General features: G+C 44.8%; 1 protein-coding gene across 1 annotated transcript in view; it reads left to right on the top strand.

Moving 5' to 3' along the window:
- The first annotated feature begins 1,466 nt into the window (after positions 1–1,466).
- Positions 1,467–24,120, top strand: part of LOC121547239 (MAGUK p55 subfamily member 2-like) — a 55,321-nt gene continuing 32,667 nt past the window's right edge. The window contains exons 1-2 of the mRNA XM_041858406.2: positions 1,467–1,613; positions 20,882–20,982. Of these exons, the coding sequence (XP_041714340.1) occupies positions 1,526–1,613; positions 20,882–20,982 (189 nt within the window). The 5' untranslated portion in view covers positions 1,467–1,525. The remainder of the gene's footprint in view (positions 1,614–20,881; positions 20,983–24,120) is intronic.

Below are 24,120 nucleotides of genomic sequence, written 5' to 3' on the forward strand. Positions count from 1 at the left end.
CTACTGTAAATCTATGGCAACACCCAAAGGGGCTTGAACTTTCTAGCTCTGCCTGTAGATTTTACGGTGACGTAGTGTCCCCATGAATGACAGAACACTGAGCCAATCACGGCACAACTAGAGAACATTACCAACCCCTACGCTCTGTATTTTCCACTGGCTGCCCCACCACCACAGAAAGCACTGAGCTAGGCTGAAACACCTACATTTTGGAGCTGCCTTACTCAAGAATGCAAAAAAGAGATCATGTTTGTATGCGGCTTTATTAACTCAATTCTTCTTTCTTTTTTTTTTTTACATTGTTTGCAAACTGATATGTGACACGTATTAATGCCAAAATAACATGCAAAACAGGCAACAACAAAATAAATACATATACTGTGTATATATATATATATTATTAGCTCTGCCCCACCTGCCCTGAATGACGGGTCGCCACTGCCATGGGGCACCCTGTTCACAACATTGACATCAGCAAACTTCCAAATTTTCTAAAATGACATTGGAGGCAGCTTATGGTAGAGAAATGAACATTCAATTCTCTGGCAACAGCTCTGGTGGACATTCCTGCTGTCAGCATGCCAATTGCATGCTCCCTTCAAACATAAGACATCTGTGGCATTGTGTTGTTTGACAAAACTGCACATTTTAGTGTGGCCTTTTATTGTCCCCAGCACAAGGTGAACCTGTGTAATGATCATGCAGTTTTATCAGCTTCTGGATATGCCACACCTGCCAGGTAAATGGATTATCTTGGCAAAGGTGGAATGCTCACTGGCAGGGATGTAAACAAATGTGTGCAATATGTTTTTGAGAAATAAGCTTTTTGTGCGTATGGAACATTTCGGGGATCTTTTTTTTCAGCTCATGAAACATGGGACCAACACTTTACATGTTGCGTTTATATTTTTGTTCAGTGTATGTTATAGGCTATGCAGAGCCGTGGTCGGGTCCATTCGGGTCTATTAGCTGTAGTTACATACACCTGAGACCTGATGACAAACAAACAGGACCCGACCCTGACCCAAAGGAAAATAGTTTTGGACCTGGATGGCTCGAGTCCCAGGTAGGGTCTCGGGTGGACCCATGAACACCTCTAATTAGGACACAGCCAATGTGTGGTGAACCGTGGTGATGTCACTAAACACACACACACACACACACACACACTAGTGGCCGGTAGTAGAATATCACTTCCCCCCTTTCCAAGCATCACACCTCCTTCATGTTGTCTCTCTAGAGAACCATCACTCTACCCCTTCTACCCCCCCTTACCTTCTCTATCTCCCCCCCTCCTTCTCTCCTCTGAGAGGCTTCCATTCAGAGGGAGAGGCTCAATCAGCCTTGGCAGCTCTCAGGAGCTGCAGGTATTGAGAGGAGAAGAGAGAGAGAGAGCGAGAGAGAGATGAGAGAGAGAGGCGCTCTGTAGGAGGGAAGGATAAAGAGGAGGAGAGGAGCTTCTCAGTTGTGGGTGTGTGAGTCGTCGCTGGGTGTTTGTGCGTAGGTCGTGGTGTGTGTGTACTACATGGCTGGCAGCCTGTTTGGAAGGCTCTCCCTGGAGGAGGAGGAGGACTCTGTCATGTCCCTGGAGGGCCTGGAGCTCAGTGGGGAAGGTAAGGACAGAGGGCTGGGGTGATGCTGATGGTGAAAGGGGGTCAGAGTAAATGGATGAGGGTTTTGACTATATGGTGATAGGATAAGGGTTGCGACTCTGTGGTTCATCTATGGTGAAGGGATGAGGGTTTGGATTCTATGGCTCATCTATGGACGTGTTCCACTTACTCCTTGTATGTTGTATGTATTGGTCTAGAAGTGAAGTGTAGGTGTGAGAATGATTATCTATCTGGGAGAGACAATAGGTACAGACAGATGAGAGCCCAATAGGGTGTGGATGTGTGAGACTCATTGCTGTGAGGTGGGAAACTGTATTCACCTGATGTCAGAAATATCAAACAGTGGAATCTCAAGCATATGGGATTACTTATATTTTTGTATGGTATGCCTGTCCTTGATTTGACCATTGATAAAGTGTAATTATTACCTACTAGCTAAACTATGTATCGTTGCAGTGTATGGGGGAAAAATGAGAGTCCATAGAGAGAAAACATGTAGTACTTTAAACACGGCCCTCAAATGGCCATAGAAATAGAATCACTCTATTAGATTATATTTCTATGATAATAACCATTATACTCTTTATGACAAATATGGCTGCCCTTAACAGTATATCGCTGTGCCTGACAATAACCAGATGAAAGACAGTGACAGCCTCCCATAGAACAAAGCTGAATGATAATACATTGATAAGATGTGCTCTCACAGTGTGTGGGGAAGTACTCTTGTACATTATATCCATAGTTGATGGTGTTGTTAAATATTGCATGCATTGCATTAGTGATGGGGAAAAAATGGATAGTTACATATCGGGATATTCTTTTGGACGATATATCGTATCGTATCGTTTTGACAATGTCGCAATATCGCAAGCTATGAAGTGTTTTTCCTTCATAGCTTGTTCTCCATATTCTTTTTAAATAGGGAGCTAATTTGTTTTCAGCACTTTTATTTCCATGACTGATAAAAACGTGTTTTCTCATGGCTCTATCTTGTCTCTCTGCAGCAAACATATGGCAATAAAATCACAGTATCGAATCGCAATACATATAGAATCGTGAGAATCGCAATACATATCGTATCGGCACCTAGGTATCGTGATAATATCGTATTGTGAGGTCCCTGGCAATTCCCAGCCCTATTTTGCATGCTCTACTGCATGCGTGATCATGCTGTTCGCATTGATTGTTGTTGGTCATAAAAATTGAATCAAAGTTTATTGGCAGCGTACACAGATTTGCAGATGTTATCGCAGGTGCAGCGAAATGCTTGTGCTTCTAGCTCCAACAAAATAAAACAATTTACACATAATCCAGAAAAATAACCAAATTAAGAAATTAAGAAATACGTTCAGTCACTGAAATCACAGCCACTAAGGAAATGTATCACTGTACAAATGGATAGGGGTCAAAATGGAACATGAAGCTTTCACAGGACGTACTAGAATCATGTGCCTTTGTTAGACATTATGTTGCATTGACTATCATAAAACACTGAACCAAAATATAAACTCAACATGTAAAGTGTTGGTCCCATGTTTTATGAATCGAAATAAAAGATCCCAGAAATGTTCCATACACACAGAAAGCTTATTTCTCTAAAATGTTATGCACAAATTTGTTTACATCCCTGTTAGTAAGCATTTCTCCTCTACCGTAAGCCGCCGCCAATGTCGTAGAGAATTTGTCTGTACGTCAAACCGGCCTCACAACCGCAGACCACCTATAACCACGCCAGTCCAGGACCTCCGCATCCGGCTTCTTCACCTGCAGGATTGTCTGAGACCAGCCACCTGGACAGCTGATGAAGCTGTGGGTTTGCAGAACTAAATAATTTCTGCACAAACTGTCAGTCTCAGGGAAGCTCATCTGTGTGCTCGTCGTCCTCACCAGGGTCTTGACCACCCTGCAGTTCAGTGGGCAAATGCTCACCTTCAAGTGTGCTCTTCACAGATGAATCCCAGTTTCAACTGTACTGGGCAGATGGCGTCGTGTGGGTGAGTGGTTTACTGATGTCAACATTGGGAACAGAGTCCCCTGGTAGCGGAAGGGTTATGGTATGGGCAGGCATAAGCTACGGACAACGAACACAATTGCATTTTATCAATGGCAATTTGAATGCACTGAGATACCGTGACGAGATCCTGAGGCTCATTGTAGTGCCATTCATCCGCCGCCATCACCTTATGTTTCAGAATGATAATGCAAGGGCCCATGTCGCAAGGATCTGTACACAATTCCTGAAAGCTGAAAATGTCCCTTTTCTGCCATGGCCTGCATACTCACCAGACATGTCACCCATTGTGCATGTTTGGGATGCTCTGGATCGACAACGTGTTCCAGTTCCCGCCAATATCCAGCAACTTTGCATAGCCATTGAAGAGGAGTGGGACAACGTTCCACAGGCCACAATCAACAGCCTGATCAACTCTATGCAAAGGAGATGTGTCGCACTGAATGAGGCAAATGGTGGTCACACCAGATACTGACTGGATTTCTAAAAGACGGCCCTATATTTTCTCCACAATTGGTAGTTACCATCTTGTCTCATAGCTGCAACTCCCCAACTGGCTTGGGCGAGGCGAAGGTCGAGTCATGCGTCCTCTGAAACATGATCCGCTTAGCCGAGCTGCTTCTTAACACACTGCTCGATTAACCCGGATGCCAGCCGCACCAACGTGTCGGAGGAAACAACGTTCAACTGACGACCGAAGTCAGCTTGTAGGCACCGGGCCCACCACAAGGAGTCGCTAGAGCGCGATGAGCCAAGGAGATCCTCCCGGCCAAATCCTCCCCCAACCCTAACGACGCTGGGCCAATTGTGCACCGCCCTATGGGGCTCCTGGTCATGGCCGGTAATGACACAGCCTGGGATCGAACCCGAGGCTGTAGTGGCGCCTCAGCACTGCGATGCAATGCCTTAGACCGCTGCGCCACTCGGGAGGCATATCTGTATTCCCAGTCATGTGAAATCCATAGATTAGAGACTAATGAATTTATTTCAAATGACTGATTTCCTTAAATGAACTGTAACTCAGTAAACTCTTTGAAATTGTTGCATTTATATTTTTGTTCAGTGTATGTTATTATATACATTATATAAACAACAAGAGAGAGGTGAATGAGGAATGAATAAGATAATGCATGTGGTGCATACTGCTGTATAACACAGTGAGATTGAGATGTACAGTATCTTCTAATACAAGTTGACGTGACAGACAAGACAGTCCTATGAACTACACAGTCTGTCAGTACATTCACATTAGTCCTTCATTGAGGAGCTCCCTCCTACCCGGTGCATTGTGTTTTCTATGTGAGCTGCTATGAGGTTATTCATATGCAACAGTGCACTTCTCAGAGCGGTGACGTTTGGGAGTTTCAGAGACAGAGACACAACCTTCAAATAACATCCCTCTCTCTCTGCCCTCTCTGGACCAGGACCTGTCGGATGAATACTCAATAATATGCAGAATAGGTAATGGCCCAGGAAATACATCATTGTATTTGTCCCAGATATATAGTGCACTAATAACCATATGGCTCTAGTCATAAGTTGTGTACTATAAAGGGAATAGGGTGCCATTTGGGACGCAGCCTTCAACACCATTGATGATGAGTAAGGGGAGTTTTCATGCATGATTAGGCTGTCTGTAATAGAAGTGTGGTGCCATAGAATGGTGACTGCTGAGTGTATTCTTTCTGAGTGAATTGGACTGACTGTGACAGTCTTATGTCCTGATTTGATTATGTGGTTTGGTAATGGTAATAATAATACCTGGGTTTTATATAGCCATTTTCAATGACCCAAAGATGGTTTGGTGACAATGGTGACATATTGCTATTGACATGTTATTATATATTATAATTGTCATTATAAAAATGAACAAAGTGTGACTACGCCACACCTTTTTCATTGTTTCTTCCATGACATCCATCATATAGTAAGCCTGTTATTCAATCCTGTCATTTTTTCCTGGACATACTAGGATTAAATATAATGGGAGTCAAATATCACTGGTTGTTGTCTGGACTGGTGACCTTCAGCTTGGTAATGAGGTCTGAGTCCTTCTGAGGCACGTAGACTGGGAACAACGACCATCACCATGGAGATGTTGTTGTGGTTTCAATGGCTGCTATACTGTAGGCCCTTCAGAGGGTTTATTGTGTTCTCAAGGGAATGATCTTACTGTCACGATATGCAACACACATACTGTATATATGCAATGCATACAGATACATTTTAGTCATTTAGCAGACGCTCTTATCCAGAGCGAATTACTGGAGCAATTAGGGTTAAGTGCCTTGCTCAAGGGCACATCGACAGATTTTTCACCTAGTCGGCTCGGTGATTAGAACCAGCGACCTTCCGGTTACTGGCACAACGCTCTTAACCACTAAGCTACCTGCCGCCCCAAATGATACACACACACTGCATGCACATGTACTGTACACAAACATCAGCCCAATTGTCTTAACAGTAAAGGTACTGTGTCATTTGGTGAATGTTGAGTTCAACTCTTGAGACTGTTCACAAACTAGAACTCCATTCGCACACTAGACTGGCTCAATTTATAATACAATATCTCTTCTTGTGCTGGATGGCATTTTGAATTATATTTGATGTAGCCTAGATGTCGGTTGAAAGTGTCCCAAGTTCAGAAACAAAGCACATACAATAATGAAAGCTAGTGATTAAAAGTGCATGTTCCATCATAAATTGCTAATCAGTGACATACCACTCAGGAATAAGCTCCACTCCAAAAAACATTTACTGAATATTGTCAACTGACAGTCATCATCTTTACTGGAGGCCTTAGTTTAATTACACAACTCCGTAGGAAAGCAGGGAATATTATTATATTATGTCTACTGCCTCTAACTGTTTCATAATTTCTCGGTCAAATCTAATGTTGTAAAAGTCTTACTGCCGATAGATCATTTAGGCAATTTAGGGTGTCAGTAATTATTAGTGTGAAATGTATTTGATTTATAAATCGCTCCACAGCAGTGCACTCACTTCCAAAAAGCCATTTAACAGCAATTCCTTACAGTCATATCAAACAGCTCATGGATTTACTCAGAGGGAGCAAAGTCTAAGAGGATTTCAGGGAAAGTACCCAAATAGCCTACAGAAACACTACCTGTTAAGACCCTCAAGACATGCCAGTGTGAATTACTGGGTAGTTCTTTAGCAAACTCAAATGCAACATTTTGGCTGTCTTCAAATGTTTAAGCCATAGCTTTGTCTATAGACATGATTAGTCTTTATTTCCTACATCCTTCAATCCTCTAAAAAAACAATATCCACAGTGCATCCTGTTGTTATTGTTAGGCGTTCCATTTTGGAGATCTGTATGTACTTTAGGCAACTCCTCTGACATATGTATGGCATGACAACGACAGACAGATCTTAGACCAGTATATTCCCTACGTGGAGTCACTACACAACTAAAACACCCACTGCCCCTTTCTCACTCACTGGAGCCGCAGAGCTCCATAGCAACCGGTTGCCTCCGCTAATGCTACGAGGTTAATGTCCCCCACTGTGTTCCCATACCAGAACCACAAACAATAACAACTCAGAATGTTTCGGTGACACACAACATTGGAGCTTTAATTGCAGCTGTTTTTAGAGGTGACCACACAGCATGGTAATGCATTAGTGTGTGGTGACTCAAGGTAGTCTCCCTAATATATTTTGAGGTAATTTCTAGTTTAAAGATTTCTACCTGTTTCTCTTAAGCAAACAGAGGTTATTACAACCCAGTAAATCCACTGTATGGTTTTTGTTATGCCATTGACGTCCATATGTGGGACCTTAGCAGCTTCCCTGTGAGATCAACTGAAGCTTAGCAGTCACAGGCTGGTCACCTGTGGCCTCATTCTGTTGTTTTGGGCAAAAATGGACAAGGAGGGAGCATTCTTTGACGTAGTTTTACCTTTTGTGATTGGCTAGCAGCCAAGTCTCCGTCTGTCGGCCATTTTAGGCTGTTAATGAAGCCAGTGGAATGTGGTAATCCTGCTGACTGCTGTAGTAGACCCAATGTTCACTCTGTTTCCCTGTTAAACCGGGATTAAGTCAAGCGTGACAATAGTTTATTTTGAGAACTTCCTGCTTTTCTTGGTAGAGTGACTTGATTTACTTGACCTATTCCTTTTAGCTACTAGTAGAGCCTGTTCTTGGTAGAGTAATACACTGAGTGTACAAAACATTAGGTACATCTTCCTAATATTGAGTTGCACCCCCTTTTGCCCTCAGAACAGCCTCAATTCATTGAGGCATGGACCCTACAAGGTGTCGAAGCGTTCCACAGGGATGCTGGCCTATGTTGACTCCAATGCTTCCCACAGTTCCACACTTTCAAAAGATTTAAGTGGTTTGAGTGTGTCAAGAACTGCAACGCTGCTGGATTATTCACGCTCAACAGTTTCCCGTGTGTATCAAGAATGGTCCACCACCCAAAGGACATCCAGCTAACTTGACAAAACTGTGGGAAGCATTGGAGTCAACATGGGCCAGCATCTCTTTGGAACGCTTTCGACACCTTGTAGAGTCCATGCCTCAACGAATTGAGGCTGTTCTAAGGATAAAAGGTGGTGCAACTCAATATCAGGAAGGTGTTCCTAATGTTTTGTACACTCATTGTATATGTGTGTATGTCTGTGTGGGTGTGTGCATGAGTGAGTGCCTGTGTGCTAAGGTGCGGAGAATCAGAGCAGGTGCTCAGTTCAGTTTAAGTGTTCAGCACTCTGATGGCTTGTAGATAGAAACTGTCTCTGAGCCTGTTTGTATCAGATCTCATGCTCCAATACCATCTGCCCAACGGTAAGGGAGAGAACAGCTCGTGGCTGTGTGGGGTCCTTGATGATGCTGCGTGCCTTCCTCAGGCACTGCTTCATGTAGATGTCCTGGATGGGTGGGAGCACGGTCCTAGTGATGTACTGGGCCATCTGCACCACATGCTGGAGGGTCTTGCGGTCATGGATGGAGCAATTCCCGTACCAGGCCGTGACGCAACCGGTCAGGACGCTCTCAATGGTGCAGCAGTCGTATTTGGAGTGGACCGGGGGTGGCATGACGAATTTCTTCAGCCTCCTTAGAAAGTAGAGACGCTGTTGCACCCTCTTCACAAGAGTATTGGTGTTGTTGGTCCATGACAAGTCCTCAATGATGTGGACACCGAGGAACTTTTGACTCTCTCTACTGCAGTCCTGTTGATGTGGATCGGGGCATGTTCCCTCCTCTGCTTCCTAAAGTCAACAATCAACTCCTTAGTTTTGCTGACGATGAGGGGGAGGTTGTTGTCATGACACCACAATGCCAGTTCACTTACCTCCTCCCTATAGGCTGACTCGTTCATTGACTATAGCTCAGTGTTCAACACCAAAGTGCCCTCCAAGCTCATCACTAAGCTCAGGACCCAGGGACTGAACAACTCCCTCTGCAACTGAATCCTGGACTTCCTGATGGGCCGCCCCCAGGTGGTGAGGGTAGGCAATGAAACATCCACCACGCTGACCCTCAACACAGGGGCCCATCAGGGGTGCGTGCTTAGTCCCCTCCTGTACTCCCTGCTGACCCACGACTGCGTGATCACACACTTCTCCAACACCATCATTAAGGTTGCTGACAACACGATGGTGGTTGGCCTGATCACCGACAACGATGAGACAGCCTATAGGGAGGAGGTCAGTGACCTGGTGCCAGGACAACAACCTCTCCCTCAATGTCTGCAAGACAAAGGAGCTGATCGTGGACTACAGGAAATGGAGGGGCCGAGCACGCCACCATCCACATCGAATGGGCTGGAGTGGAGCAGGCCAAGAGCTTCAAGTTCCTTGGTGTCCACATCACTAAGGAATTATCATGGTCCACACACACCAACACAGTTGTGAAGAAGGCACGACAACGCCTCTTCCCCCTCAGGAGGCTGAAAAGATTCAGCATGGGCCCTCAGATCCTCAAAAAGTTATACAGCTGCACCATTGAGAGCATCTTGACTGGCTGTATCACCACTAGGTATGGCAACTGCTTGGCATCCGACCACAAGGCGCTACAGAGGGTAGTGTGTACTGCCGAGTACGTCACTGGGGCCGAGCTCCCTGTCATCCTAGACCTCTATACCAGGCGGTGTCAGAGGAAGGCCCTAAAAATTGTCAAAGACTCCAGCCACCCTAGTCATAGACTGTTCTCTCTGCTACCACACGGCAAGCGGTACCGATGTCTGGAACCATGGCAAACCAGGTGGTGAGGGTAGTTAACGAAACATCCACCACGCTAAGACTACCAAATAGTTAGTTAAATAGTTAACCAATAGCAATTGGACTATCTGCATTGACCCTTTTTGCACGAGCTCTTTTGACTCATCACATATATTTTTTATTTTTTTTATTTCACCTTTAATTAACCAGGTAAGCCAGTTGAGAACAAGTTCTCATTTACAACTGCGACCTGGCCAAGATAAAACAAAGCAGTGCGATAAAAACAACAACACAGAGTTACATATGGGGTAAAAAAACATAAAGTCAAAAAATACAACAGAAAATATATATACAGTGTGTGCAAATGTAGCAAGTTATGGAGGTAAGGCAATAAATAGGCTATAGTGCAAAATAATTACAATTAGTATTAACACTGGAATGCTAGATGTGCAAGAGATTATGTGCAAATAGAGATACTGGGGTGCAAAAGAGCAAAATAAATAACAATATAGGGATGAGGTAGTTGGGTGGGCTAATTTCAGATGGGCTGTGTACAGGTGCAGTGATCGGTAAGGTGCTCTGACAACTGATGCTTAAAGTTAGTGAGGGAGATAAGAGTCTCCAGCTTCAGATCCCCCCTGTTCCCCAAAACACTTAAATATTGGACTATAAAATTGCGCCTTCCTGTATTATACTTATGCTCAAATGTTTATTCTATTCTAATGAGCCATTTACTTTATGTTCGTATTCTTATCTTACATTATTTCTTATTGACGTTGCATTGTTGAGAGGGAACCTGCAAGTAAGCATTTTGTTGGACGGTATTTACCATGTGTATCCCGTACGACTAATAAAACGTAAAACGTCTTATTCTTACACTCTTTGTTGTAGTGTGTCAGGGAAAGTGAGCGAGGCTACCCAATCTGGCAACTGACACAGAGCAGCAAGGAAGTGAGACACAAGAAGGAGGCCAAGTTGGATTTTTAATAATCCTTCTGAATAATACAACAATGGCAGCAGTAACCAACATACATACTGTTGAATAGGGACCTTATTCTCTTATCACTTTCACATCTTCGCTTGTAAGCTGCCTAGACGTCAAAACTATCCCAAAACAGCGGAAAACCTAATCGAAAAGCATGGCTAGGCTACTTATTTCCCCTCTCTGTTAGCTAGCTCTCCTTATTATATATATTCAATCCATTTAAAGAGCCTACTATGTAACGCTACATGATGTTGTCAGAATTGTAGGAACTGATGGGAATAGGAACAGGAGGGAGTGTGAGGGGAGAGAGAGATAGCGAGACAGAGAAGGCGAGAGGGAGAGAGCGCGATAATATGAGAGAAGCAAGGAAGGGCCCTGTAAACTAAAGTGTAAACAAACCCTGTGTGAAGCCGAAGTGAAGTAGTAGAACCAACTGTGGTGAGTGTTGGTGATTAAAGAGAATTATACAGGGCCTGTAAAAGCTGGGTCGGCAGTTTGATATGTTCTCCAATCTGGCAACCTCCGCTCCAGATCTCCAGATGTAGGGGTTTAGGGGGAATAGGAGAACAGGGGATGAGGGGAGGGATAACATGGCTTCACCACTGCACACATCATTATTTGATTAGGGAAGCAGATGGAGACTGGGTTTTTAAATCATGATCTTACTTCCTCTCTTTCTGTCTTCCTTCCTGTCTTGTGGAAGCCAAACCAAGACAAGGGCTGTATCTTTAATCCTCATGTTTTGCTACTGACAGCTGGGGGTGGATGAAGTTACAGAACCTGTCAAGGGTCAGTATTACTACAGTAATATCTCTATTATTGAGGAGAGGTCTGTAATAATAGGACAGGTGTTAAAAAATGATACGGAACGCAACACAGACCATGAATCAGTATTCACTTGAAGATGAACAGGATCATTCTGATTATGTGGTAACAGATCCGTCATGTGTGTGTGCGTGCGGGATTCATCGTAGATTCGTAGCATGTTTCTCTTAAAAGGTGACATACTTTAGGATTTAGAGAAGACTATAGTGTGCGTGTATGACTTCCATTTATTTTGACAAGTCAAGGCTGTGTCTGATGTACAATGAATGACTGACCTTGACAGAGCTCCTTACAGCCTTACTGTGAAGTGTCTCTATAGTGATGTGAGTACAGAACTACTTGTCACTTTTGGCCATGAGTCACACTGACACTCATGTAATGGAAAAGATGCACAACTTCTCTCCTCTCCTCTCTATATTTTATATAATCTAGCCTCTCTGTGCCTCCAGAGCTAGTGTTATGGAGTGAGGTGGAATTAGTAGAAGTTACTCGTAACCGCTGATACGGGGTCAGATGTTTTTCATAACCCCAATGATTAAGGTTAGGATCTGGTTAGGATTGAGAGTAGGGTAATCTGATCCTAGATCTGTGGTTATGAGCAAACAATATTATAGTGGGAGGCATGATCCAGGGTCTGTGTGTCTCCAAACTGCAGCACAGGCACTCCTAAGGGAGCTGATTAAACTGCTTAGCTGTGCTACAATTGGACAGATCATCTCTGAGTGACATATCACACTCTCGTTAGAGAATGATGCCTCGTTAAGAAGTGATGACATGGGCAAAATAACTTAGTGGATTCCCACTGTGACTTCTCTAACAATTTACATGTCTGTTGCATTGCTATATGTTGGTGATGGGATAAGACAGTGAAGATGAACAAAAAGCTATCCAACAAAATGAAGGATGAATAAAGTTCTGAGAACAAAAGCCACTGACTCCATCGTTCAGTCAGTCAGGTCTCCTTTGCATTATTGTAGCCATTTTCTGTAGCCTGTCAACTATGTGTCTGTCTATCCCTGTTCTCTCCTCTCCACACAGGCTATACAAACGCCTCACACCGCGTGGCTGCTGCCACTCTAACCTGGTGGTCCCTGCATGCACGACCCACGTGGAGTTCCAGGGCTCCGGCAGCCTCTGGAATTGCCGTTCTGCGGCCAACAAGGCAGAGTTCATCTCAGCCTATGCTACCCTCCAGTCCCTCGACTTCTTGGCGCTGACGGAAACATGGATTACCACAGAAAACACTGCTACTCCTACTGCTCTTTCCTCGTCTGACCATGTGTTCTTGCATACCCCGAGAGCATCTGGTCAGCGGGGTGGTGGCACAGGAATCCTCATCTCTCCCAAGTGCACATTCTCTCTTTCTCCCCTGACCCATCTGTCTATCTCCTCATTTGAATTCCATGCTGTCACAGTCACTAGCCCATTCAAGCTTAACATCCTTATCATTTATCGCCCTCCAGGTTCCCTTGTAGAGTTCATCAATGAGCTTGACGCCTTGATAAGTTCCTTTCCTGAGGATGGCTCACCCCTCACAGTTCTGGGTGACTTTAACCTCCCTACGTCTACCTTTGCCTCCTTCTTTCCACTCCTCTCCTCTTTTGACCTCACCCTCTCACCGTCCCCCCCTACTCACAAGGCAGGCAATACGCTTGACCTCATCTTTACTAGATGCTGTTCTTCTACTAATCTCACTGCAACTCCCCTCCAAGTCTCCGACCACTACTTTGTATACTTTTCTCTCTCGCTCTCCTCCAACACTACTCACTCTGCCCCTACTCAGATGGTAATGCGTCGTCGCAACCTTCGCTCTCTCTCTCCTGCTACTCTCTCCTCTTCCATCCTATCATCTCTTCCCTCTGCTCAATCCTTCTCCCTCCAATCTCCTGATTCTGCCTCCTCAACCCTCCTCTCCTCCCTTTCTGCAGCCTTTGACTCTCTATGTCCCCTATCCTCCCGGCCAGCTCGGTCCTCCCCTCCTGCTCCGTGGCTTGACGACTCATTGCGAGCTCACAGAAGAGGTCTCCGGGCAGCCGAGCGGAAATGGAGGAAAACTAGACTCCCTGCGGACCTGGCATATTTTCACTCCCTCCTCTCTACATTTTCTTCCTCTGTTTCTGCTGCTAAAGCCACTTTCTACCACTCTAAATTCCAAGCATCTGCCTCTAACCCTAGGAAGCTCTTTGCCACCTTCTCCTCCCTGCTGAATCTCCCCCCCCCCCTCTCTGTGGATGACTTCATCAACCATTTTGAAAAGGAGGTTGACGACATCCGATCCTCGTTTGTTAAGTCAAATGACACCGCTGGTCCTGCTCACACTGCCCTACCCTATGCTTTGACTTCTTTCTCCCCTCTCTCTCCAGATGAAATCTTGCGACTTGTGACGGCCGGCCGCCCAACAACCTGCCCGCTTGACCCTATCCCCTCCTCTCTTCTCCAGACCATTTCCGGAGACCTTCTCCCTTACCTCACCTCGCTCATCAACTCATCCTTGACCGCTGGCTATGTCCCTTCCGTCTTCAAGAGAGCGAGAGTTGCACCCCTTCTCAAAAAACCTACACTCGATCCCTCCGATGTCAACAACTACAGAACCAGTATCCCTTCTTTATTTTCTCTCCAAAACTCTTGAGCATGCCGTCTTTAGCCAACTCTCTTGCTATCTCTCTCAGAATGACCTTCTTGATCCAAACCAGTCAGGTTTCAAGACTGGTCATTCAACTGAGACTGCTCTTCTCTGTGTCACGGAGGCTCTCCACACTGCTAAAGCTAACTCTCTCCTCTGTTCTCGTCCTTCTAGACCTATCTGCTGCCTTTGATACTGTGAACCATCAGATCCTCCTCTCCACCCTCTCCGAGCTGGGCATCTCCGGCGCGGCTCACTCTTGGATTGCGTCCTACCTGACAGGTCGCTCCTACCAGGTGGCGTGGCGAGAATCTGTCTCCGCACCACGTGCTCTCACCACTGGTGTCCCCCAGGGCTCAGTTCTAGGCCCTCTCCTATTCTCACTATACACCAAGTCACTTGGCTCTGTCATATCCTCACATGGCCTCTCCTATCATTGCTATGCAGACGACACACAATTCATCTTCTCCTTTCCCCCTTCTGATAACCAGGTGGCAAATAACATCTCTGCATGTCTGGCAGACATATCAGTGTGGATGACGGATCACCACCTCAAGCTGAACCTCGGCAAGATGGAGCTGCTCTTCCTCCCGGGGAAGGACTGCCCGTTCCATGATCTCGCCATCACGGTTGACAACTCCGTTGTGTCCTCCTCCCAGAGTGCAAAGAGCCTTGGCGTGACCCTGGACAACACCCTGTCGTTCCCCGCTAACATCAAGGCGGTGACCCGATCCTGTAGGTTCATGCTCTACAACATTCGCAGAGTACGACCCTGCCTTACACAGGAAGCGGCACAGGTCCTAATCCAGGCACTTGTCATCTCCCGTCTGGATTACTGCAACTCGCTGTTGGCTGGGCTCCCTGCCTGTGCCATTAAGCCCCTACAACTCATCCAGAACGCAGCAGCCCGTCTGGTGTTCAACCTTCCCAAGTTCTCTCACGTCACCCCACTCCTCTGCACACTCCACTGGCTTCCAGTTGAAGCTCGCATCTGCTACAAGACCATGGTGCTTGCCTACGGAGTTGTGAGGGGAACGGCACCTCCGTACCTTCAGGCTCTGATCAGTCCCTACACCCAAACGAGGGCATTGCGTTCATCCACCTCTGGCCTGCTGGCTCCCCTACCTCTGCGGAAGCACAGTTCCCGCTCAGCCCAGTCAAAACTGTTCGCTGCTCTGGCACCCCAATGGTGGAACAAGCTCCCTCAAGACGCCAGAACATTGGAGTCACTCACCACCTTCCGGAGACACTTGAAACCCCACCTCTTTAAGGAATACCTGGGATAGGATAAAGTAATCCTTCTACCCCCCCTTACCCCACCCCCAAAAAAAGAAGCTAAATGACGAAAATGTAAATGTAATTGTAAAAGGGAATGTGTTCTCAATGACATACCTGGTTAAATAAAAGTCAGTCAGTCAGGTGATAGTTCGTCCCAGTAGCGGTGCGTGGGTCAAATCAAAAAGCCATATTACAACCTATGTGTTGTGATAATTGCGTTGTTTGCTCTATAATTAGTTAATATGCCTTGACGCCGTTAGGCTATATATAGGCCTAAGGCCGAGACAATAAGAAGACACAGTGGCAGAAAAAAATCTACCACACATTTGTTTCATTACAAAACCGGAGAGCAACATCTATCCGGTGAAGTCCACAAAACATATTGCATGTAACAAACAGTTACATGACCTACAGCAGGTCAAGCAAGGTAATGTTTCTGACATTTTCGGACTACTAAACAACTATTGATTTAGAACCACGGAGAGTTACGCCAAGTCGCAAAGAAAACAGGAGCTGCCTCCACTATTCCAGCACCATTTCAACTTTAACATTTCAACATCATCTAATCACCTATGCTTAGTCTAATACAGTGACAACTAAAAGATACCAAAAATGATTTAGTCCAATCAACGTAAGCTAAATATGATGTGGTTGTCCATGGTACTGATTTCTGTGTGTGTGTGCAAGCAGAAAAAACATGTTGACTCACCCTACTTGTAGAGAAACACCAATGCCATCCTCCTCTCTTTCATATTGATGAAACTGTCTATCACTATGTCATACAGTACACGCTTTTAGTTTTTGTTGTCCTACACTACCTGGCTAAAATACTTGCTCGCTAGCCTAACTTCCTTTCATGGGCAATGATACGCCAGGCCAGCTAGTTAACATTAGCATAATACAGTTGAAGTCGGAAGTTTACATACACTTTGGTTGGAGTCATTAAAACTTGTATTTCAACCACTCCACAAATGTCTTGTTAACAAACTATAGTTTTGGCAAGTCAGTTAGGACATCTACTTTGTGCATGACACAAGTAATTTGTTTAGTAAATTGTTTACAGACAGATAATTTCACTTATAATTCACTGTATCACAATTCCAGTGGGTCAGAGGTTTACATACACTAAGTTGACTGTGCCTTTAAACAGCTTGGGAAATTCCAGAAAATGATGTCATGGCTTTAGAAGCTTCTGATAGGCTAATTGACATAATTTGAGTAAATTGGAGGTGTACCTGTGGATGTATTTCAAGGCCTACCTTCAAACTCAGTGCCTCTTTGCTTGACATCATGGGCAAATCAAAAGAAATCAGCCAAGACCTCAGAAAAAACATTGTAGACCTCCACAAGTCTGGTTCATCCTTGGGAGCAATTTCCAAATGCCTGAAGGTACCACGTTCATCTGCACAAACAATAGTACGCAAGTATAAACACCATGGGACCACGCAGCCGTCATACTGCTCAGGAAGGAGACGCGTTCTGTCTCCTAGAGATGAACGTACTTTGGTGCGAAAAGTGCAAATCAATCCCAGAACAACAGCAAAGGACCTTGTGAAAATGCTGGAGGAAACAGGTACAAAAGTATCTACACTGCTCAAAAAAATTAAGGGAACACTTAAACAACACATCCTAGATCTGAATGAATGAAATAATCTTATTAAATACTTTTTTCTTTACATAGTTGAATGTGCTGACAACAAAATCACACAAAAATTATCAATGGAAATCAAATGTATCAACCCATGGAGGTCTGGATTTGGAGTCACCCTCAAAATTAAAGTGGAAAACCACACTACAGGCTGATCCAACTTTGATGTAATGTCCTTAAAACAAGTCAAAATGAGGCTCAGTAGTGTGTGTGGCCTCCACGTGCCTGTATGACCCCCCTACAACGCCTGGGCATGCTCCTGATGAGGTGGCGGATGGTCTCCTGAGGGATCTCCTCCCAGACCTGGACTAAAGCATCTGCCAACTCCTGGACAGTCTGTGGTGCAATGTTGCGTTGGTGGATGGAGCGAGACATGATGTCCCAGATGTGCTCAATTGGATTCAGGTCAGGGGAACGGGCGGGCCAGTCCATAGCATCAATGCCTTCCTCTTGCAGGAACTGCTGACACACTCCAGCCACATGAGGTCTAGCATTGTCTTGCATTAGGAGGAACCCAGGGCCAACCGCACCAGCATATGGTCTCACAAGGGGTCTGAGGATCTCATCTCGGTACCTAATGGCAGTCAGGCTACCTCTGGCGAGCACATGGAGGGCTGTGCGGCCCCCCAAAGAAATGCCACCCCACACCATGACTGACCCACCGCCAAACCGGTCATGCTGGAGGATGTTGCAGGCAGCAGAATGTTCTCCACGGGCGTCTCCAGACTCTGTCACGTCTGTCACATGTGCTCAGTGTGAACCTGCTTTCATCTGTGAAGAGCACAGGGCGCCAGTGGCGAATTTGCCAATCTTGGTGTTCTCTGGCAAATGCCAAACGTCCTGCACGGTGTTGGGCTGTAAGCACAACCCCCACCTGTGGACGTCGGGCCTTCATACCACCCTCATGGAGTCTGTTTCTGACCGTTTGAGCAGACACATGCACATTTGTGGCCTGCTGGAGGTCATTTTGCAGGGCTCTGGCAGTGCTGCTCCTGCTCCTCCTTGCACAAAGGCGGAGGTAGCGGTCCTGCTGCTGGGTTGTTGCCCTCCTACGGCCTCCTCCACGTCTCCTGATGTACTGGCCTGTCTCCTGGTAGGGCCTCCATGCTCTGGACACTACGCTGACACACACAGCAAACCTTCTTGCCACAGCTCGCATTGATGTGCCATCCTGGATGAGCTGCACTACCTGAGCCACTTATGTGGGTTGTAGACTCCGCCTCATGCTACCACTAGAGTGAAAGCACCGCCAGCATTCAAAAGTGACCAAAACATCAGCCAGGAAGCATAGGAACTGAGAAGTGGTCTGTGGTCACCACCTGCAGAACCACTTCTTTATTGGGGGTGTCTTGCTAATTGCCTATAATTTCCACCTGTTGTCTATTGCATTTGCACAACAGCATGTGAAATGTATTGTCAATCAGTGTTGCTTCCTAAGTGGACAGTTTGATTTCACAGAAGTGTGATTGACTTGGAGTTTCATTGTGTTGTTTAAGTGTTCCCTTTATTTTTTTGAGCAGTGTATATCCACAGTAAAATGAGTCCTATATCGACATAACTTGAAAGGCCGCTCAGCAAGGAAGAAGCCACTGCTCCAACACCGCCATAAAAAAACTAGACTACGGTTTGCAACTGCACATGGAGACAAAGATCATACTTTTTGGAGAAATGTCCTCTGGTCTGATGAAACAAAAATAGAACTGTTTGCCAATAATGACCATTGTTATGTTTGGAAGAAAAAGGGGGTGAATTGCAAGCCGAAGAACACCATCCCAACCGTGAAGCACGGGGGTGGCAGCATCATGCTGTGGGGGTGGTTTGCTACAGGAGGGACTGGTGCACTTCTCAAAATAGATGGCATCATGAGGAAGGAAAATTATGTGGATATTGAAGCAACATCTCAAGACATCAGTCAGGAAGTTAAAGCTTGGTCGCAAATAGGTCTTCCAAATGGAGAATGACCCCAAGCATACTTCCAAAGTTGTGGCAAAATGGCTTAAGGACAACAAAGTCAAGGTATTGGAGTGGCCATCACAAAGCCCTGACCTCAATCCTATAGAAAATCTGTGGGCAGAACTGAAAAAGCGTGTGCGAGCAAGGAGGCCTAAAAACCTGACTCAGTTACACCAGCTCTGTCAGGAGGAATGGGCCAAAATTCACCCAATTTATTGTGGGAAGGATGTGGAAGGCTACCCAAACTTTTGACCCAAGTTAAAAAATGTAAAGGCAATGCTACCAAATACTCATTGAGTGTATGTAAACTTCTGACCCACTGGGAATGTGATGAAAGAAATAAAAGCGGAAAGAAATAATTCTCTCTAGTATTATTCTGACATTTCACATTCATAAAATAAAGTGGTGATCCTAACTGACCTAAGACAGGAATTGTGAAAAACTGAGTTTAAATGTATTTGGCTAAAGTGTATGTAAACTTCCGACTTCAACTGTACATCTAGCTACATGTTGAACTTCCATCCTCTCAGGCCAGGGGCACAATGTATGAATTTATCGTTCGATCAGAATCGCTGTTATAATCATTTGCCAGTATGGAGAATAAAATAAAACCACAAGTCCAAATCCTTATCTCCATCCATGGCTAATTTAGGAAAGGGCCAATTTTAGCTAGCTAGCTAGCCACCGGAGGACAACAACACAACAACGAGATGCAACAATTCAAGTTTTTTTTCTGTCAATAATGACGTTTGGCTTGTAATGTGATTGGTCTGAAGCTCAATCCAAACTGGCTTCCCTTGACACTTAATTTTTGGTGCCCCAGGACCATTCACAGCTGAGCTCACTCAGTTTAGCTCAACGCTGATTGGCTTTTTTTGGGGGGTCAATTTTTTGGGGAAGCCTGGCTTCCCTTGGCATCCATGAATACATGCCACTAGTCAGTCAGTCAGTCAACTTTGCTGTAATGCGTCCCTTTTGTTATATAAAACCAGTGGACCAACTGCACTGCCAACCTTCTTAGTAATACAAGTAGAGTTGCTTTGAAGGGAGTTCCCACTTACCCCTCTCTCCCTCCTGTGACTCTACATTGGAGAGATAAAAGAGAGAGAGAGAGAGAGACTAAGGAGGAGGGAAAGTAAGATGCTGTCTCCACTGACAGGAAGAGACTTCACAGAGAAGTGACTGACCGTGGTGAAATTGCTTAGGAAAGGATGTGAGGCATTTCCTCTCTCTCTCTCTCTCTCTCTCTCTCTCTCTCTCTCTCTCTCTCTCTCTCTCTCTCTCTCTCTCTCTCTCTCTCTCTCTCTCTCTCTCTCTCTCTCTCTCTCTCTCTCTCTAGTCTACTTTTTCTCATGCTTTCGGTGAACTAGCTCTCTCTCTCTCTCTCTTTCTCTCCTCTAGTCTACTTTTTCTCATGCTTTCGGTGAACTAGCTCTCTCTCTCTCTCTCTCTCTCTCTCTCTCTCTAATGAGCTGACCAATAGTGACTAATCAAAAGAAAACCATGGGACTCTCCCAAATAATTAGTAGGTGCGTAAAACCAGCAAGTACAGATATACAAAAATATATAGTAGGTCCCCACTCAAAAAGTAGTTGCAAAGAACTTCCTTTAGTTGTCCGTTTTTAAAACACTGCACAGGGGCATCATACCCAGACGTTTCGGCTAGAGCTTTCTTCAGTGTGTACATTGGAAATGTGGAACGGTGAGTAACCGGTAGTCCTAACTGTCCTCTTCTCTCCTGTGTCTGTCTCCAGCCATGCAGCAGGTTCTGGACACTCTGAGTGACAGCACCAGCTCTACCATGGCCAATGACCTGGACCTCATCTTCCTCAAGGGCATCATGGAGAGCCCTGTGGTGAGAATATATGTACCTACTGTATACCTACAGTATAGCTACTTGTCTATGGATCTGTTCCACTGTGTTGGGTTTGTCATTATAAGACTATAGCTTTCTTGTTGGGTTCTGGTTGTATTCATATGGCTATATTATTTGCTTTACATAGATAGAAATGCAATTCATGAATCATTTTTTAAATAAACTTATCAGTCTGTTCTTGTAAAAAATTGGATGCACTGGACTCAACTGTCCATATATGATTTTTTACAAGTAAGAAAAACATTTCGCCAAGAACAAAAGACAACTGTATTGTCATGGGTGTTTTGATTCAAGGACAGTATTAACTTTCTGCCGGTTGAGATACAAAGTAACTTCTCTGTACAACCTTATGAGGCACAAAGTTCACCAGAAGGTTCACCAAAATGTACAAAGAAGCCACTTTCTTGTGAGAGAAGAGATACCAAGACAATAACTTGCATTATCCACTGTTCTTTTTAATGACAACTAATAAGGGATAACTGTTCTTCTTTCAAAGAAGCAGGGGAGAGATGGAGGGAGGGAGTTTGAAGCTTTTGAGAGCAGCACCCCGCTGAGCTCTGGGTTCTGTCTTTTAGAATCCCAGATTTTAAACGTCCTTCTTTTCCCAAAAAGAAAAGTGCATAATTCCAAATTCAACACCCGTAGCCCTTTACACTGATAAGTGCCTAAATTGGAACGCAGTGGCTGTACAGTAACATGCTATACAGATCTGAATGGGTTTTGACTTACAGCCATTCTCCCTCCTGCTAGTTGGGCCTTTTGCAACTTTTTTGTTGTCTGACTGAGGGAAATTATGTAAATTATGACTACTCAATGTATTTTGCAAGATGAGATGTTGAGCATTATAGTAAATACCGTTAGACGTCATACAAACAAGCCAAATAACCGTGAGTCCAAATGTGTACATTTCCATATAATAAAACTCATGTAAAATACAGTCAACATTTATGATTACTGTTTGATGTACACTACCAGTCAAAAGTTTGGACACACCTACTCATTCAAGGGTTTTTATTTATTTTTTACTATTTTCTACATTGTAGAATAATAGTGAAGACATCAAAACTATGAAATAACACATATGGAATTCTACAGCTGCACCATCGAGAGCATCCTGACTGGTTGCATCACCGCCTGGTATGGCAACTGCTCGGCCTCCGACCGCAAGGCACTACAGAGGGTAGTGTGTACGGCCTAGTACATCACTGGGTCCAAGCTTCCTGCCATTCAGGACCTCTATACCAGGCGGTGTCAGAGGAAGGCCCTCAAAATTGTCAAAGACTCCAGCCACCCTAATCATAGACTGTTCTCTCTGCTACCGCACGTCAAGCGGTATCGGAGTGCCAAGTCTAGGTCCAAAAGACTTCTCAACAGCTTCTACCCCCAAGCCATAAGACTCCAGAACAGCTAATCATGGCTACCCAAACTATTTGCACTGCCCCCCCACCCCCACCCCATCTTTTTACGCTGCTGCTACTCTGTTAATTATTTATGCATAGTCACTTTAACTCTACCCACATGTACCTCAACTACCGCAACTAGCCGGTGCCCCCGCACATAGACTCTGCACCGGTACCCCCCTGTATATATAGCCTCCCTACTGTTATTTTATTTAACTTATGCTCTTTTTTCTCAACACTTTTTTGTTGTTGTTTTATTTTACTTTTTTTATTAACAAATAAATGCATTGTTGGTTAAGGGCTGTAAGTAAGCATTTCACTGTAATGTCTACCCCTGTTGTATTCGGCACATGTGGCCAATAAAATTTGATATATATTTGAAATATTTTATTTGAATCATGTAGTAACCAAAAAAGTGTTAAACAAATGAAAATATATTTAAAATTTGAGATTCTTCAAATAGCCACCCTTTGCCTTGATGACAGCTTTGGATACTCTTTTATTTAGATTTCAAGGCACACTTAACCAGCATGGCTACCACAGCATACGCCATCCCATCTGGTTTGGGCTGTCATCAAGGCAAAGGGTGGCTATTTGAAGAATCTCAAATATAAAACATATTTTGATTTGTTTAACACGTTTTTTGTAACTACATGATTCCATATGTGTTATTTCATAGTTTTGATGTCTTCACTATTATTCTACAATGTAGAAAATAGTAAAAATAAAGAAAAACCCTTGAATGAGTAGGTGTGTCCAAACTTTTAACTGGTACTGTATAGTTACAAGATGACACAGCGTTATACTCTGGGTTATCCTGAACAGAATGAGCCTATGTTTGTTTTATTATGAAGAAATGCAGACCACGCATTTGAATGCACTCATAACTCCATTCTATGCCACCAAAATTACGATCTGCTTCTCTGAATTGCCTAGTGAAAGTCTAACACTGTAAGATCGTATTTTATAATTTAGCTAGTCATGTTGGCAATGGAACAAGCTTCAAATTATTCCCACCTGACCCAGATTGCGATTTAAAATGGACCGTTTTTGGATTGCATAAACAACAACAGTTAATGTGTAAAGGCAGGGATGCAGGGCTGTGTTCCAAAGAAAACAACTACAAGTGTGCTTGCTATAGTTCTCAAAGTTCCTCAAAGGCACAGCTAGGAGAGCTCAAAAAACCACCTTACTTCCCCCAGTCCTCCCCCATGTGCTGCCCTTCTGGCAGCTTCATGGGCCTTGTACAGCTGGTGAGCAATCTGCCCTTAAATTACTCACCAGCTCCCAATCAGCCCCAATTAGTCCTGTCCGGGGATACCGTAGAGACCTGGCACGTCCAGCAGATGGAGCCACCTCCTCGTGATGTATACTCCATCTGTTACCAGGCCTTGACGAGTCTCCCCCTGGTGGCTGACATGCTGTACGCCACCCCCCGGCTTGTCTGAGCGCGTCCAGCAGGTGCTCCTTCCAACCTTGGCTGTGGATGATGATATCATCCAGATAGGCCACTGCATACTGCTTGTGGGGTCGAAGCACTCTTTTCATCAGTCGCTGGAATGTGGGCGGGGCTCCGTGGAGACCAAACGGGAGCACCCGGTACTGGTACAGACCGTCTGGTGTCGAGAACGCCGTCTTCTCCCGGGAGGAGGCTGCCAATGGTACCTGCCAATATCCTTTGGTCAGGTCAAGAGTGCTGATGTACCGGGCCTTTCCC

Source organism: Coregonus clupeaformis, chromosome 31 (genome assembly GCF_020615455.1).
Source record: "Coregonus clupeaformis isolate EN_2021a chromosome 31, ASM2061545v1, whole genome shotgun sequence".
Lineage (NCBI taxonomy): Eukaryota > Metazoa > Chordata > Actinopteri > Salmoniformes > Salmonidae > Coregonus > Coregonus clupeaformis.